The following is a 15,943-nucleotide window of genomic DNA, read 5'->3' as shown; positions in this document are numbered from 1 at the left end:
ATCCCCGGGAGAGCCCTATGGGAAAGGGCTGATTATCCCTGCTTCACAGACAAGAAACTGAGGCCCAGAGAGGCTCAAGGTCACACAAGAGGCAAGTGGAAGAGCTGGATTCAAACCCAGACCAGTGGGTGCCCCGGGGCACACACATTGCCCTGCGGTCCCAGGGGCTGGTACAACTGCTACCCTTCAAGAAGGGAAGAGAAGTGACTCCCTCGCTTTTTGGCAGAGGGAGGTTCACACTCAAGGCTGCCTGAGCCCCTGCTCAGGCTCATTCTCCAGCTTGGCAAGGTCACTTCCCTTTGCAGCACTGCTCAGAGCAAGATCCCTATGCCTTCCCCCAGGAGGAAGGAGGGAACCACTGGACGTCAGCCACAGGAAGGACCCTAAGGAGGAAGTGCGATCCAGCGGTTTTCAGACACTTTCAGCCATAGGACCCCCTTTTTAAGTGCTTTGTGACCCAGAAGCTTATTTAAAACAAATAAAAATGGAGCTGCCCTCCCTCTCCTCCATGATACACCCCTGAGCCACCTACCGCAACTCCAGGTGGGACAATGAGGCACCGAAGGGTTGATCTGGAGCCTTGTCTAAGGTCACAGCGATTCCACCTAGGAGCCAGGCCTCCCCCCACCTGCTCTGGGCTAAGACTGGCTTGGGAAGGGGGAAGGTCCAAGGGGTATGTGAGGTCCAGCTGTCACCACTTACCGGCTGTCCAACACCCCTGGTCGCTTGTCCCACCTCTGCCGCTGCTCCAGGGTGGAGAGGAGCGTCCTGGACAAGGGACTCCCGCACCAGCCCTGGTGTCGGTGTCACCTTAGCAGGTGCCCGGCTTCCTGCAATGGAAACCCAGGAAGTGCACTGGATGAGAACACACGCCCTTTGTCTGCCAGCTCAGAGGCCCTGCTCCCCCCATCCTGTCCTGCCAGGCTCGAGCAGCTTTCTGCCAAGCCCCTGAGCAAGGGGGCTCCATTTTCTATTAGGGTCGCGGCAGCTGAGACCCTGGGTGGCAGGGAAGGGTGGGAGACAGGGGCAAGATCCAGGGCAGTGGGGATATTTTCTGCTGTCCAGTGTGCTGGGGAACATGGCACCTACTGCCCACAGAGCAGTCGGGCACCTACTGTGTCCTCGGCTGGCTTGCGGGATCTTAGTTCCCCGACCAGGGATTGAACCCCAGGTCCTGGCAGTCAGTGAAAGCGCTGAGTCCTAACCACTGGACCGCCAGGGAACTCCCAAGAAAAATGAATATAATTACCAGCGGTGATGTGTGCTATGAAGGAACGGGCAAGGGGCTGAGACAGAATAAGGGGTGTGGGTGGGGCTCGGGCAGGCCTCTCTGGGAGGAGATAGGAGGAACCAGCCACAAGAGGAATGGGGGAGGGCATTCCAGGGAGAGGAAGGCAGTAGGGAAAACATGGGCTTTGGGGTCAGACTTAGGCTTAACTCCTAGCACCCTGGTGCTGGCTGTGACCTTGGACAAGTTCCTTCCCTCTCGGAGGCTCTGTTTCCTCACCTGTAACATGGGGCAGCTGGACTGATTGCCCTCGAATGAAGACATGAAAGCTCCCCTTTGCAGAGCTGCTGGGGACAGAGGCAGGGAAAGGGCACACCAGGGCCTGGTCCAGAGTTGGTGCCCCACCAGTGGTGGCGCTGGCTGTTCCCACGTCACTCTCACCTGGTTTCTAGAGCTCTCTGCTCACAGGGTCCCTTTGCTCTGCAGCTAGATCCAAGAAGAGTGACAAGCCTGGGGAGAGTGGCATGGGGGTGTCCTCCCCTCTGTGATTTTTCCTCTGAGGCTCCCTGAGCTGCAGCCCCCAGGGAGCCGGTGACCCCAAGGTGGGGAAGCATCCATTGGTCCAATTGCCTTTCCCCTGGACAGGCTCCGCCTGGGCCAGGTCAGAGCAGAACTGTCAGTCCTAGCCTAGGGGTGCCCACGTGTGGAGCTGAAATTATACACCCGGGTTGGGGTCTACTGCTTGGCAAACAGCCTCAGAACCCCCCCTGGGCCTCCCTGTCCCGGTTCTGCTCCTACCCCTCCCCGCATCATCCACTCTGCCTGCTTGAAGTCAGGTCAGTTCAACACTTGTTTCCTGAGCACCTACTGTGCTAGGGGCTGGGCAGGAGTGCAGCAGTGCAGGGAAGTGGGGGCTCCCACAAGCTGTAGCAGGGGCAGGTTGCAGGGGGAGGGGGGCAAGCACAGATATGAGTAACATCAGCATCTGTGAGTGACCGCAGCTCTCTCACATGCCAGCCTGTTACCCTGGGCAAGTCACTTCTCTCTGAGCCTCAGTTTCCTCTTGTGAACCTGGGATAGCAGAACCTCCCTGTGGCTTTGTGAGGATTTGTTGGGATGAATTTTCCTGGTGCTTAGTAGGTGTTCAGGTGAGTTGCTTTCCTCTTCCCATCATATAGAGGACAGAGGTTTGGGGATATTATAGTGAGATGGACAAAAGTGCTGAAGGGAAGGAAGACTTGGTTCTGCTGGAGAATCCAAGGCACATCACGGTTCCTGTCAGTTAGCATCACTTTCTCGGATTCTGGTAGCAGCACCCAATTTCTCTTTGGGAAACTCACTCCCACTCTCAATGCCTGGCTGGAACTATGTAGAAAGAGGCAGTATTTTTCCAGGGTGACAGGAATGCAAGCTTGGCACCATTTATGCCAACACTTGGACCAAGACAGAGGACAGCAGAGCAAAGATGATAGAGAAGGAGACCCAAATCTATAATGGGCTTCCCTGGTAGCACAGTGGTTAAGAATCCACCTGCCAATGCAGGGGACACGGATTCGAGCCCTGGTTCGGGAAGATCCCACATGCTGCGGAGCAAATAACCCTGTGCGCCACAACAACTGAGCCTGTGCTGTAGAGCCCGCGAGCCACAACTACTGAGCCCGCAAACCACAACTACTGAAGCCCGCGTGCCTAGAGCCCGTGCTCTGCAACGAGAGAAGCCACTGCAATGAGAAGTCCACACGCCGCAACGAAGAGTAGCCTCCGCTCGCCGCAACTAGAGAAAGCCTGCATACAGCAATGAAGACCCAATGCAGCCAAAAATAAATAAATAAATAAAATAAATTTATTTTTTAAAAAAAGGAGAGGGCTTCCCTGGTGGCGCAGTGGTTGAGAATCCGCCTGCTAATGCAGGGGACACAGGTTCGAGCCCTGGGCTGGGGGGATCCCACATGCCGCGGAGCAACTAGGCCTGTGAGCCACAACGACTGAGCCTGTGCGTCTGGAGCCTGTGCTCCGCAACAAGAGAGGCCGCGATAGTGAGAGGCCCGCGCACTGCGATGAAGAGTGGCCCCCACTTGCCACAACTAGAGAAAGCCCTAGCACAGAAACGAAGACCCAACACAGCAAAAATAAATAAATTAATTAATTAATAAAAAAATTAAAAAAAAAAAAAAAAAAGGAGAGATAACTGATTACATCACTTAGGCTGCTGGATCCAGCCGTGCTTGAAGTCCTACCTCTGGATCTCAGGCGCCAACGCATTCTCTTTTTTCTTCATTTTTCTTCAACCAGTTAAAATTATTTCTGTTGCTGAAAGCAAAGTCATGAGGAATATTGGTGAGACTGCACGGGTCTGGATCATCTCTTCCTCCAAACTCTGCACCACTGTCACCACTTTTGAGAAGCCTGCCCTGATTCCTCCAGGTGTCAGGACTCATGTCAATCCTATGGATTCATTTCAAGGCTGCTGGGTTGAACCAATATGCTTTACCCACCAAACTGGGAGCAGGGCTGTGTCTTATTATTCTCCATGTCTCCAGCACCCAGCACAGTGCTTGGCACATAGTAGGGTCTCAGTAATTCTGATGAAATGCAGGAGTAAGAGTAGGGGGTCTTAAGTAGCTGCATATGCAAATCACATGAGAAGTAGTAAAGGGTAGTGAGCCGTTAAGAAGCCTGGGTTTTGGAGTCAGACCCACTTGAATTTGGATTTTGGCTCCCCCACTTATAAGCTCTGTGACCTTGAGCAAGTCACTTAATTTCTCTGAACCTTGAGCGTTCTCCGGGAAGATAGAGAAAAGAACAATCAACTCCTTACAAGGTCGTCCTGAAGGCTGGGGGAAAATAATGCAAGAAAAATACAGAGCTCAGGCTTATAATTCCTCATGCAGCTCTTTGCAAACAAAATGCAAACGTGCTTCTTCTTCCTCTACCTGGGGAGCGGTCTGGTGGACAAAACGGGGAGGCGGGAGACCTCTTCATTCTCTTCCTTCGCGGAGATCCGTTCCTGCTTCTGCCGCCTGAGCCAGTGCGTCCTTCCCAGTCCCTCTTACTCAGCTGTGTTCATTGACCCTTCACATCAGAAGGGCTTGGCCGAGACTGAGTTGCAGTCCCCTGTGGGGAGGGGGCGACGCGGAGGGCACTAGAGGCCACAGTCAGGCTCCGGTCTAAGTGCCCTACCTCCATCAACCTGTTCAGTCCTCTCAACAAGTGGGGAAACTGAGGCACAGAGAGAGTAACTTGCTCAGGGTCATCTCCATTAGGAAGCTTCTTTCAAGCCCATGTAGTCTATCTCCAAGCCCTTTTACTAAACAGGCCAAGTGTGTTCAAAAACCAAGTAGGGAGTAACCAAGCCACAGTTATAGCCACATGGAGTTCCCCACTCTCAGGCCCCAAGCCTGTGTCCACTTGGGCCAGGCAGGGCCTGGCCTCTAGACCTGGCCATGACAACAACATCTGGCTCTTAATCCCCTCCCGGTCCAGTGTCCTGAGCTGGCTCTGGCCGGACCCCCTGGTTCCCACGGGCCCCCCTCAACTAAGCACACCCGCACAGGCTTCACGGTGAGGGGCGGGACGTGTGGGGTGGCCACGGGGGGGCGTGAGTCTCAGTGGGCTGGAAAGGCCCCTCCTTGACCCAGGCCTTGAAGGCCAGAGCCCCTTCTGTGGACAGAGGAAAGGAAGTCCTGGCATCACTCACTTGGGAGGGTCCCTGGGCCTGCCCCAAGCCCTTGGCTGCTTGCCAGGGGCAGGGCCCCGTTCCCCCACCGACCCCAGGCCCCTCCTTGAGCTCCCGTTTCACTGCGAGCCTCCACCCCTGGCAGCATCTATCCAACACCTCACTGTTCTCTGGCAGTGAGGACCCCCATCCCTGAGACACCTCCTTGATGAAGTGTAATGTGGCCTAGACCCTGCCAGGGCCCCTCGCCGGCCTCCCCACTTCTCTCTTCTGCAGAGATGGGCTTACTGTGAAGTTAATGAAACTTATGCTCAGGCCTCTCACTTGCACGGCCCCTGTGAGGACTGGCGGTCTCTGGAAGTAATGAAGTGTTCTAGGAGGGAGGAGCAGCCAGGTTACACTCAGGAAACATTTCTCTCTAAGTGTTCCTGGCAAACTGCCCACAGAGATGTCAGAGGAAGGACCCAAATCTCCAAGGTTCCAGCAGCTCGTCCTGCTTTTCTTTCTCATTCTCAATCAATATTCACTTTCATATGAATTTTGTATTTTTTTCTCTAAAGGGGACCCTTTCTTTTTTCTTTTTGGCACCATGCGGCATGTGGGACCTTAGTTCCCTGACCAGTGATCAAACCTGCGCCCCCTGCCTTGGAAGTGCGGAGTCCTAACCATTGGAACGCCAGGGAAGTCACTAAAGGAGACCCTTAAAATTGGATGCGCCCTGCTCTTCCTCCTTGCAATCCACTCTCCAAGCCGGCCAGGCCATCTCGCTAAAGCAGCACGTGGGCATCACAGGCCCCGATACCCCTTCTGTGGCTCCCACCGCTCTTGGGGAAAATGTGAAACCCCTCCCCTGTCCTGGCGATCTGGCCCCAGCCCACTTCCGGGAGTGACAGCATCTCCCGCCACTGTGCCCGTTGCCTCCTCAGCTCCAGTCACACTGACCCGACCCCTCCTCCATCCCTCAGCCCACTCAGGAGCCTTGAGACCTGCCTGGGCTTCACCACCACCCCATGTCCTGGGAACTCCCCCTCAACCCTCAGGATTGGTTTCTGCAGCTCTTTCTCAGAGAGGTCTCTCTGAACTCCAGACCACATCACACACCTCACAACACCTGGACCCTCCACTGATGCTGACCACACCTGCTAGGGGTAGCCCTGCTCTGTCCCTGGAGGCCCTCATCTCATTCACCCAGTTGCTCAGGTCCCAAAGCAAAGAGTTCCCAGGATTCCTCTCTTTCCCTCAAGCCCACATCTAATTGACCAGGAAATTTTATCAATCTCTCAAAACATGTTCAGGGGGCTTCCCTGGTGTCGCAGTGGTTGAGAGTCCGCCTGCCAATGCAGGGGACACAGGTTCGTGCCCCGGTCCGGGAAGATCCCACATGCCACGGAGCGGCTGGGCCCGTGAGCCATGGCCGCTGAGCCTGCGCGTCCGGAGCCTGTGCTCCGCAACGGGAGAGGCCACAACAGTGAGAGGCCCGCATACCGCAAAAAAAAAAATGTTCAGAATCCAACCACCCTGGCCACCTCCACGGCCACCACCCTGGTACACGCCCCTGTGCTCTCATCTGGGTTGTTTCAAATGCTTTCAAACTGGTTTACTGTTTCTACACTGTCTATTCTAAAAACAGCAAGGAGAGGAATCCTTTAAAAACGTAAAAGTCAGGGCTTCCCTGGTGGAGCAGTGGTTGAGAGTCCGCCTGCCGATGCAGGGGACACGGGTTCGTGCCCTGGTCCGGGAAGATCCCACATGCCGCGGAGCGGCTGGGCCCGTGAGCCATGGCCACTGAGCCTGCGTGTCTGGAGCCTGTGCTCCGCAATGGGAGAGGCCACAACAGTGAGAGGCTCGCGTACCGCAAAAATAAATAAATAATAAATAAAAATAAATAAAATAAAAACGTAAAAGTCAGATTATGTCACCTCCATGTGCAAACCCTCCACTAGCTGCCCATCACAGGGGAATAAATTCCTAATGCTGGCTGTGGCCCTGAGCGACCTGGTCCCTGTCCACCTCTGGGACCTCATTCCTGCCACTCCATCCTCTTTGTGATGCTCCAGCCATGCTAAATTTCCTGCTGTCCCTGGATTCTCCCAGCTTGTTCCCACCTCAGGGCCTTTACCTGTGCCGTTCTCTCAGCCTGGGGTGTTCTTCCCTCAGCTTTCCACTTGGCCTGCTCCTGCAGTCCATTCAGGTCTCCTCAAAGAAGCCTTCTGTGGAAGGCAGCTTCTAAAACGGCCCCCTGAGGACCCCCACTCTCTGCCATGCCCTTGTGTAATCCCTTTCTCTAAAGGGTGGGCTAGACCCAGCGACTTGCTTCTAACCAATAGAATACAGCAAAAGAGTGGGATGTCGCTTTTAACACGGGGTTACAAAGACGGTGACTTCTGTCCTGCTCATCTTCTGTCTGTCTCCCTGACTTGCATCACAGAGGGAAGCTGGCTGCCATGTCGTGGGCTGCCCTATGGAGAGGCCCACATGGCAAGGAACTGAGGGAGACCCTGGCCAATAGCCAGAGAGGAACTGAGCCCCTCCGTCCACTAGTCCATTATAGACTGAATCCTGCCAACAGCAATGTGAGTGAGACTGGAAGTGGATCCTGCTCCAGTCGAGCCTTAGGATGACACCACAGCCTTGGGTGACACCTTGACTGTGGCCTGCGAGACTCTGAGCCAGAAGACCCAGCCAAGCTGCACCTGGATTCCCAACCCCCAGAAAAAGTGAGACAATAAGTGTCTGTTGTTTTACACTGCTGTTTCAGGGTCATTTGCTACATAGCTGTAGATAACAAATACACCCTCCTTCACTCGTCACTCTATCCCCATACCCAACTTTTTTTTTTTTTTCCCGGCACCAGTTGCTACTTGTGCATCTTGCTCATCCTCAGTATTTGCCCCAGAGCCTCGCCCCATGCAGATGTTCAGTAATAGGGGAGGGAATGCAGGACATCCAGAGGGACAATGCCATAGCTCAGAACACCCACAGGTGCAGGGGCTCAGGAGGGAGGAGGAAGGCTCACCCCAATCCCCGGTTCTCCAGAGGTACCATTCCCTCTTAGCAGGGACTGGGGCTCGGGTTTCCCACCTCTTCAGAAGGATGCTGTTTTGGGCCCAGGATTTGGGATCTCATGGTCTGTGGCAGAACAAGTTCAGCTTCATGCCCCTGTTGCAGACCATACCTTTTCGATTTCCTCTACCCTCTGGACTTCAGGCCTAGTTCTCTGTTTGGTAGGGCTCACTAGAGTGATCTAATTTTTATACCCTTCTCAGATTTTTCACAAAAATAATTTAATAGATAAGAAAAGAATACTATTCCAGCCCACGTGGCCCAATTTTTGTTTGGAAAACAGTCCCTGTGCCCATAAAAAGGAAAGGACTGCCAAGTCCAATCTCCTCCCAGCCCTGGCCGCACCGGGTCCCGGGCTGTGGGGGGGGGGGGGGTGCTGGGAGGCCAGGGAACCTTCCAGCAAAAACATCAGGCCCGAGTTGGAACCCGGTGTCCAGTCTGGCTCTGGCAAGGGGCTGGCCTTGTGCTCACCTAACTGAGCCATTTCCTCCTAGACTGGGGCAAGTTTCCTGCCCAGAGGGAACCAAGCACACTCCCAGGCAGAGGGGGGCAGGGTTCTGTATTGGGGGAGGGGCATCCACAGGCACTTCCCCCACCTCAGTTACTCTGCAGCTGAAAGGCCCCTCCTGGGGGTGGGATGGAGACCAGGGGATCAGAAGTTGGGCTCAACTGTCTGTTGGTGGCCATTCCTGGAGGAATGAGCTGAAACCGCCCTGTCCGGCCTTGGGGCCAGGCTGTCCCTGTATCTCAGGTGCACCCAGGGTGGGGAGTGGAATCTTAGGCCAGACTCTGTCTGCTCCAAAGCAGTAGACTTTGGGTGACCACGGTGGGCTTTGCTGAGAAGTGGGACCCATTAGAGCCTGGAATCCTCGAAGAACCTTCTCCAGGTCCCACCTCCTCCCTGGTGCCTCCCCTGCCTCTCCCAGACAACCTGACCCTCTCAACCCCTTTGGAAGCCCCCTGGCTGGCAGCTTCCTTTGCTCTATGGGGTCCCTCCTGGGAAAGGGCCTCTGAGTTGGGGCCCTCAATCCCCATGGACACAAACTGCCTTGTGGGCTGGGTGCCTGGGCCAGGAGAACATGGGTGTGGGTAGAGCCTCAGGCTAACCTGGACAAAAGGTGGTGGGAACAACATTCCAGAACCTACCAGGAATGGACCTGCCGTATTTTTTATGCCCACCTCTGTTAGTTTCCCTGGCCCCAATTCTTCAACAAGAAGTGGGTAGCAGTGGGCTTCCCTGGTGGTGCAGTGGTTGAGAGTCCGCCTGCCGATGCAGGGGACACGGGTTCGTGCCCCGGTCCGGGAAAATCCCACATGCCGCGGAGCGGCTGGGCCCGTGAGCCATGGCCGCTGAGCCTGCGCATCCAGAGCCTGTGCTCCGCAACGGGAGAGGCCACAACAGTGAGAGGCCCACGTACCGCAGGAAAAAAAAAAAAAAAAAAAGAAGTGGGTAGCAGGGAACATGCACAGCACTTGAACTCTGCAGGTCAGGCTACCTGATTCAAATCCTGCCTTGCCACTAACTAGCTGTGTGTCCTTGAGCAAGTTACTTAGTCTCTCTGAGCCTCAGTTTCTGAATCCAAAAAGGGATGAGTACCTGCCTCTTGGGGCTGATGTTAAAATGAAATGAGATAATAAAAGTGCTCAGCGCACTGCCCAACACATGGTAGTTGTTCTTCGGACAGGCTCAGAGAGGGGCAGTGGCCTACCCAAGGCCACACAGCAGGTAAGCAGAGGAGCTGGTACCCAACCTTTTCCCACATACTCTGTGGCCTTCGTGAGCTGGGCCCTGCTGGGGATACAAGGCTGAACAGGGCTGAGACGGGAAGGATCCTCGTGTCAGGGTCAGAGGCTGGGGACCAAGGGCCCCAACAGAGGCCTAGGCATCATACTCCCTCCAGTTGTTTCTTAGCCTAGGATAGGACAGGATGCGGGCATCATCCACCCAAGAAGCAGGTGAGTCCCAGACCATGTGCCCATCCACGCCACTGCATCCCTGTCATGTCCTCAGCCACATCAATATTAAATTCCTGAACCCCAGGGACCCAGCTGGCCCATATCCCAGGAGCCTGCCTCAGTCGGAGAGCTCTGTGGCCTTAGAAAAGCCTCTTCACCTCTCTGTGTGTTCATGATTCTGAGACAAATCTGAGAGAATCACCTTTACTGTTTGTGGAAAGGGCAAGGGAGGCTGATAAAGGGGGAAGCCATCCTGAGGATACAATCTCTCCCCACCCCCCAACGCTCCGGGAAGGCAGGGCTGAGGGGCTGTATCCATTGCCCACCCTGAGAAAAAGAGGGTTAATCCAGCAGCCTCCATGCGTCCCCACCCTCTGAGGGGCCCAGCCCCAAATCCTCCCCTCCCTCCAGGGGGCCCCCAGTGCTCCAGGTGGGGGGCAGCCCTGCCGTTCTGCCGCCAGACAGCATCCTGGGGTCAAGGCCTCCAGGTGAGCCCGGGCAGCTCTGAGACACTCCAGGTCCTTGCTGAGGTAAGTCAGGAGGGGGCCGTCCCCTGCGGCTGGGCAGGTGCCAAGGGCTGGGGCTGGCTTGGAGCTGACGAGGAAGGCCTCTGGGATGGAAAATCCTGAGGGCAGGCAGGGAGGAAGGGATGGACGGTGCCACTCAATTCCCCCATCCCGCAGGGGGGCCTCAGCCTTCCGAGAGTTTCAGGACCTTCTTCCCGTTCGGGGTCCTCTGGGGCACTGGATAGGGTGGGGGGCGCCCGCCCCGCTCCTAGTAGCTACTGAGGGGTCAAAAGTTAACCCCAGGTGGGAGAGGGGATTCCAGCTGCCTCCGACCCCCACCCCAAGGGAGGTCACCCCGGCTCTTCTGAAAACTTGTCGAGGCTCCCAGGGCTGTCTGGAGTGGGGCTTCAGTGTCTGGGGCACATTCAGGGAGGGGGTGCCCACCTGTATCTGGCAAAGATCAAACAGGGTGCGGGTGCCCAGCAGGCACCAGAACTCGCCCAGCAGGGAGGAGAGGATGCCCACGAGGTCCAGCCAACGGCCCACGGTCAGCAACAGCAGAAAGAGGCCGCACATGCGTACCAGCACCGTCTGGACCTGGCTCTGCAGGCCGGGATGCCGCTGCTGCTCCTCTGCAGAGACACGGTCCCTGTCACCGGCTGCCCGTCTGCCTGCCCTGAGGTCCAGCTGAGTCGGTTGCCTGGACCCCCCAGCTCCCGCTCCCGCTTTCCTCAGCGCGTGCCTTCCCCTCCCCCAGGCAGCCCCACTCCGAGCAACTACAAGGGCGCTTCTTCCTCCCAGGCCTCACTGCCCACCCCCAGTCTCCCCCTGCAGTCAGGACAGTAGTCGTCCTGACTCCTCTTTCCTGCACTCCCTCGTCCGGTCCATCAGGAAGCCCTATGAGCTCTTCCTACCAAGTAGATCTGGGTCCCAGCCCCCTTCATCTCTCACAGCAGGCTCCTCACTGGGCTCCCGTCTTCTGATCTTGACCCTACAACTCAGCGTGTACTCAGCAGCCGGCAGCCTTCTCAACACACTAACGAGATGAAATCATTCCTCTGCTTATAATCCTCCCAGGATTTCCCACTGCATTTGGAGTAAACTCCAAACTCCTCACCTTGTGAGGTCCTGCCCCACGTGACCGGAGTCCCCTCTCCGACCTCATCTCATCTCTGAGTTGGTCCCCCTTGCTCTCTAGCCCCAGCGATCCAAGTTTTCACCAAGCATGCTAGGTTCATTCCCACCTCAGGGCCTTTGCACCTGCTGCTCTGCCTGCCTGACTGCCCTTCCTCGTTCTGACTCTTCCACCCCATCCCTACCCTGCAGCCAGGTGGCTCCTCCTAGAGCCCAGATCTGATCAGGTCACTTTCCCCTGCTTAAAACCCTGCTATGGCTTCTCATCAGACTGCCTTGCCAGGATGATAACAGCTCTCCATCAGGCCCCTGTGAACCCAGCCAACCTCATCCGCTCCACTTGCCTCTTGTCTCACTTCTGGGCTTTGGCATTTATGGTTCCCTCTGCCAGGATCTCCTTTGCTCCCTCATCTCTCCCAGGGGCTCCTGCTTATCCTTCAAGGCCCAATTCAAGTACTGTGTCTCCAGGCTCCCCCTGCACGCTGCACCCTTATCTGAGCTGCCCCACTGCATGGCCCCTGCTAGCAGGCTGGGTGCTCTGGGATGGCAGGGGCAGGGTCTGAGTGTCGTCAGCCTCCCCAGGGCCTAGCACAGCGCTGGGCCTGGGTCAGACGGTGGGATGTGAGTGTCGAGTGAATGAACTGCCGCCCGCGACCCTCACCCTGCATGTAGATGACCAGCAGGGTGTAGCAGATGGCGAGCGGCATCCAGAAGCGCACAGCCTCCGAGGTGGTCAGGAAGTCCCGGTTGAGGAGGGCCACGGCTGCCATGTTGCCCACTGCAAAGGTCAACGCCAGGGCGCGGCCCAGCAGCCGGGGGAGGCCGTGAGCGCCAGTCAGCAGGCCCAGGCAGACCCCACAGTAGCGTTGGCTGCTGTGCAGCTCATAGAGCTGGCAGACGTGGTGGCGGAGGCGCCGGGTGCCCGAGCGGAGCAGCGCGGCCAGCCCCAGGCCCAGCAGCAGGTTCAGCGTGCGGTGCGGGGCGCCCTCCTGCAGGAAGCTCAGGCTGCAGGTCAGCCCGCAGCCCAGCGAGTACTGGCACAGTAGGTACAGCTGCAGCCTCTCGGTGCCCCGGGTGCCCTGGGCGGGGGAGGTGGCAGAGAGGGGCCATGATTGTGTGCGCTCAGGCCACTCCTCACCGCACGGGGACCCAGAGGGTGTCAAGGTACAGGTGGTCCACTCTGTGGGAGGCTGGGGCCCGAAGGAACCTCAGGGGCCGTTCCCGAAGAGGGAATATTGCCTTCAGGTCAAGCCCTACTGGGATCATTTCTTTCAGCTTAATTTCAATCATGATTATTACTTGGGACCTATCTGCTTGCTGAAAGGTGGTGGCTCAAAGCCTTCAAGACCTGGGTTCAAAGCCCGACTCTACTTCTTGTTGGTTGTTGGCCACAGATAAGCCACGTAGCATCTCTAAGCCTTAGTTTCCCATGTGTGAGATCGGGATCACAGCAGACTTCTACCCCCTGTGGTTCTGAGGATGAGATGATGCACCCAAAGCATCTAGCAGAGTGCCTGGCTCATGGGAAGCTCTCGACATCCGGGAGCTGCTGTGTTATCTTCTTGGACTGGGGTGGTGTCCACTCTGAGTGGAGACTCGGCTTTGGCGATGACAACCGGCCCAGTTTCCTGTATTTGGGGGTGAAAACTAGGGCCCAGGGCCGGGCAGTCCTCACCCACCACCTGCCTGTGGTCTTACCTTGTCCAGGGAAAGCAGCATGGAGACAGCCCGGAGGGAGAACTCGAGCACCACGAGGGCGGCCACCCGGACCCCCACGACGGTCAGGATCAGGGCCAGCCCTGCCAGGTGCACGGTCTCCAGCGAGGCCCACTGGGCCCGCAGCCGCTCCTTTTCAAGCTGCCGCTCCGGGTCACTGTGGAGGCAGAGAGGGCACGGGGCAGAGGGGCAGAACTACCAGCCTCGTCCCTGGAGGGGGTCCCGGTGCCCCCAGCCACACCCTGGGGGTAAGGGATGGGTGGTCTCTTCCTCCCAGTCCTCCCCTCGGAGGAGGCCAGAGTCGCATGCAGTGTGGGCTCCAGGGGGCTGGGAGGGGGCCGGGGAGGCGGGCACTCACTTGGTACAGCCCACGAAGAAGTAGACCTTCAGGAGGTTGTTCAGGACGGAGACTCCGCAGGCCCCGACGAGGCCTGACGGGGTTAGTAGGGAGGGTAGGCAGCTCGGTAGGGTTAGAGGAGGGGGCGGTGGGGGACGCACGTGGATGGGGCTCGTCTTGCGCTGGGCTGGTGCCCCGGAGGGGGCGGGGCTGAGGGGGATGGGGGAGGGGCTCACCTTGCAGGAGGGCGTCGAGGAGGCCGGAGCCCCACTCAAGGGAGGGGAGGCTGGGGAGCCAGGAGGGGAGGGACAGCAGGGAGAACATGGCCGCCAGGATCCAGCCCCAGCCTCCGGCCTGGTCTGCGCCAGAGACACCGCAACGTCACCACCACCGGGCAAAGGTGGTGGAGGCGAGGGGAGGGGCTGGGAGGGGTCAAAAGCCCAGGCGAGGGGAAGGGAGGAGGGGGAGGGGAGGAGAGCCAGGGCCTTAAACCTTTGAGCTGCTGGGTTAAGACCGCTGCCCAGGGGCTCCCCATTTGGGCAGCATGGGGTGGGGGGCATCTCTGGGTGGGCTGGTCTCTGTCCTGCTTTTCTCAGCACAGAGACCAACCCACCCCTGGGCCTTGCCACCCATCCCTTCCTGAAGCCCCAGGCCTCGCCTCTTCTGCCCTCCCCCAGCCTCCGGTGTGGGTCCCCGCCCTCAGCCCAAGGTCTGGAAGGGGGGCTTCGATCTCCCCACAGCCTGAGGTCAGGCTCTGCCCTCTCAGCCCAAGGTCTGGAAGGGGGCGTTTCTCCCGCCCCGGGCTCCAGCTCTGGGCCCTCCCCTCCTGCGCCGTAGGGCAGCCCGCCTTGACGATCCTCCCCGTGTCCACTAGGTGGCAGGCCTCACTTGGCCTGAGGGGCGGGGCTGGCTCGCCCCAGTTCTTTTGGATCCTCCTTTCTCAGACGGAGGAGAGAGAGCTAAGGGTGTGGGTTCAGGGGGCGGGAGACTGAGGCTGCCAGCAGAGGGGAGTCGTTGAAGTAGACAAAATAGAAAACTTTATTGGTTTGGAGTGTGCAGTAGGGCTGCCCCTGGGGAGCAGCTCTTTGCAGACATGGGGTGTGGCAGGGAAGGTAGTTCAGGCTGCTTGACCTCTAGGCACAAACATCGGTGCAGGCCTTAGGAACACGCCCATGGTGGGAGGGCGGCTGCAGCGTGGGGGAAGAGCCTGCGATGAGGCCGCCCAGCTCTACTACCTTGGGCAGGTCACTTCCTTTCCCGGGACCTGAGTCTGCTCACCTGAACAATGGGCACCATCAAGTGCTACCTTCCAGGACTGTCGTGAGAATCTGTGCAAATGTCCACAGTCCTGGGCACCTGGGAGACCCTCAGTTGATGTGCTGAATTGTGTCCCCTTCCCCTCCCCAGATTCATATATTGAAGTTCTAACCTCCGAATGTGACACTTTGGAGACAGGGTCCTAAAGAAAGCAATTCTCAAAGGAAGTATTGATGAGTACGTTAACATGAGGTCATTAAGGGTGGATTCTAATCCAATATGACTGGTGTCCTTATAAGAAGGGACTAGGACACACACACACAGAGGGAAGACCATGTGGGGACATGGAAAAGACGGCCATCTACAAGCCAAGAAGAGAGGCCTCAGAGGAAACGACCCCTGCCGACACCTTGATCAGACATCTGGCCTCCAGAATTATGAGAAAATAACGTTCTGTTGTTTAAGCCCCGTAGTCTGAAGTCCTCTATGATGGCGGCCCTGGCAGTCTAACACAGATGATGACATTACGGCCTCACGGTGCTCCCCAGGGCCTCCCCACATGTACAGTGATCCCTCAGGGGCACCCCAGCACCCATGGTCCCAGCTCTTGCCAAGGGCACAGGTCTGGGCTGGGCAGAGCTGGGTTCTCTGCCCCTTCAAAGCTGTGTGGCTTTGGTCAAAGCACTTCACCTTTCTGAGCCCCCGCTTCCGAATCAGTAACAGAGCATTTTACCATCTCGTACTGTGTGAGGACTAAGCGAGCTGGCGCGTGTAAGTGGCCCAGCTCATGGCGATGTTCACACCCTGAAGTGGTTATTTTAACAATGAGATAAGGTTACCCAGGACAGAGAGGGAAGAGAAGCTTTCTGGAGAACAGAGTGGGTGGTGATTCAGGGCGGATCCGTTGGCCCTGGGTGGGCCACAGGGCTGGGTTGACCACAGCTGTCTACACGCTCCCTGAACCTGCGGCAGGGCCTGGGCCTGGGCGGGCTCCTGGACGGCCATTCCCAGGTGGAGCGGGCCGTCGCTTCCTGCCAAGGGCCCAGCTGTGTCAGGGTGAAGGACGCCGC

General features: G+C 57.4%; 1 protein-coding gene across 1 annotated transcript; it reads right to left on the bottom strand.

Annotated features, from left to right (window-relative positions):
• Window positions 1–10,458: 10,458 nt before the first annotated feature.
• On the bottom strand, window positions 10,459–13,940 carry TMEM82 (transmembrane protein 82). The gene is made up of 6 exons (XM_060080043.1): window positions 13,853–13,940; window positions 13,638–13,710; window positions 13,262–13,436; window positions 12,225–12,642; window positions 10,874–11,061; window positions 10,459–10,548 (listed from the first exon to the last, which is right to left on the bottom strand). Exons 1-6 carry the CDS (start codon window positions 13,938–13,940, stop codon window positions 10,459–10,461), a joined length of 1,032 nt encoding a protein of 343 aa, XP_059936026.1.
• Window positions 13,941–15,943: the final 2,003 nt, after the last annotated feature.

The sequence above is a fragment of the Mesoplodon densirostris genome, chromosome 2 (assembly GCF_025265405.1).
Source record: "Mesoplodon densirostris isolate mMesDen1 chromosome 2, mMesDen1 primary haplotype, whole genome shotgun sequence".
Lineage (NCBI taxonomy): Eukaryota > Metazoa > Chordata > Mammalia > Artiodactyla > Ziphiidae > Mesoplodon > Mesoplodon densirostris.
Note: the sequence above shows the minus strand (reverse complement) of the source record. Positions and strands in the feature narration are given on the sequence as shown.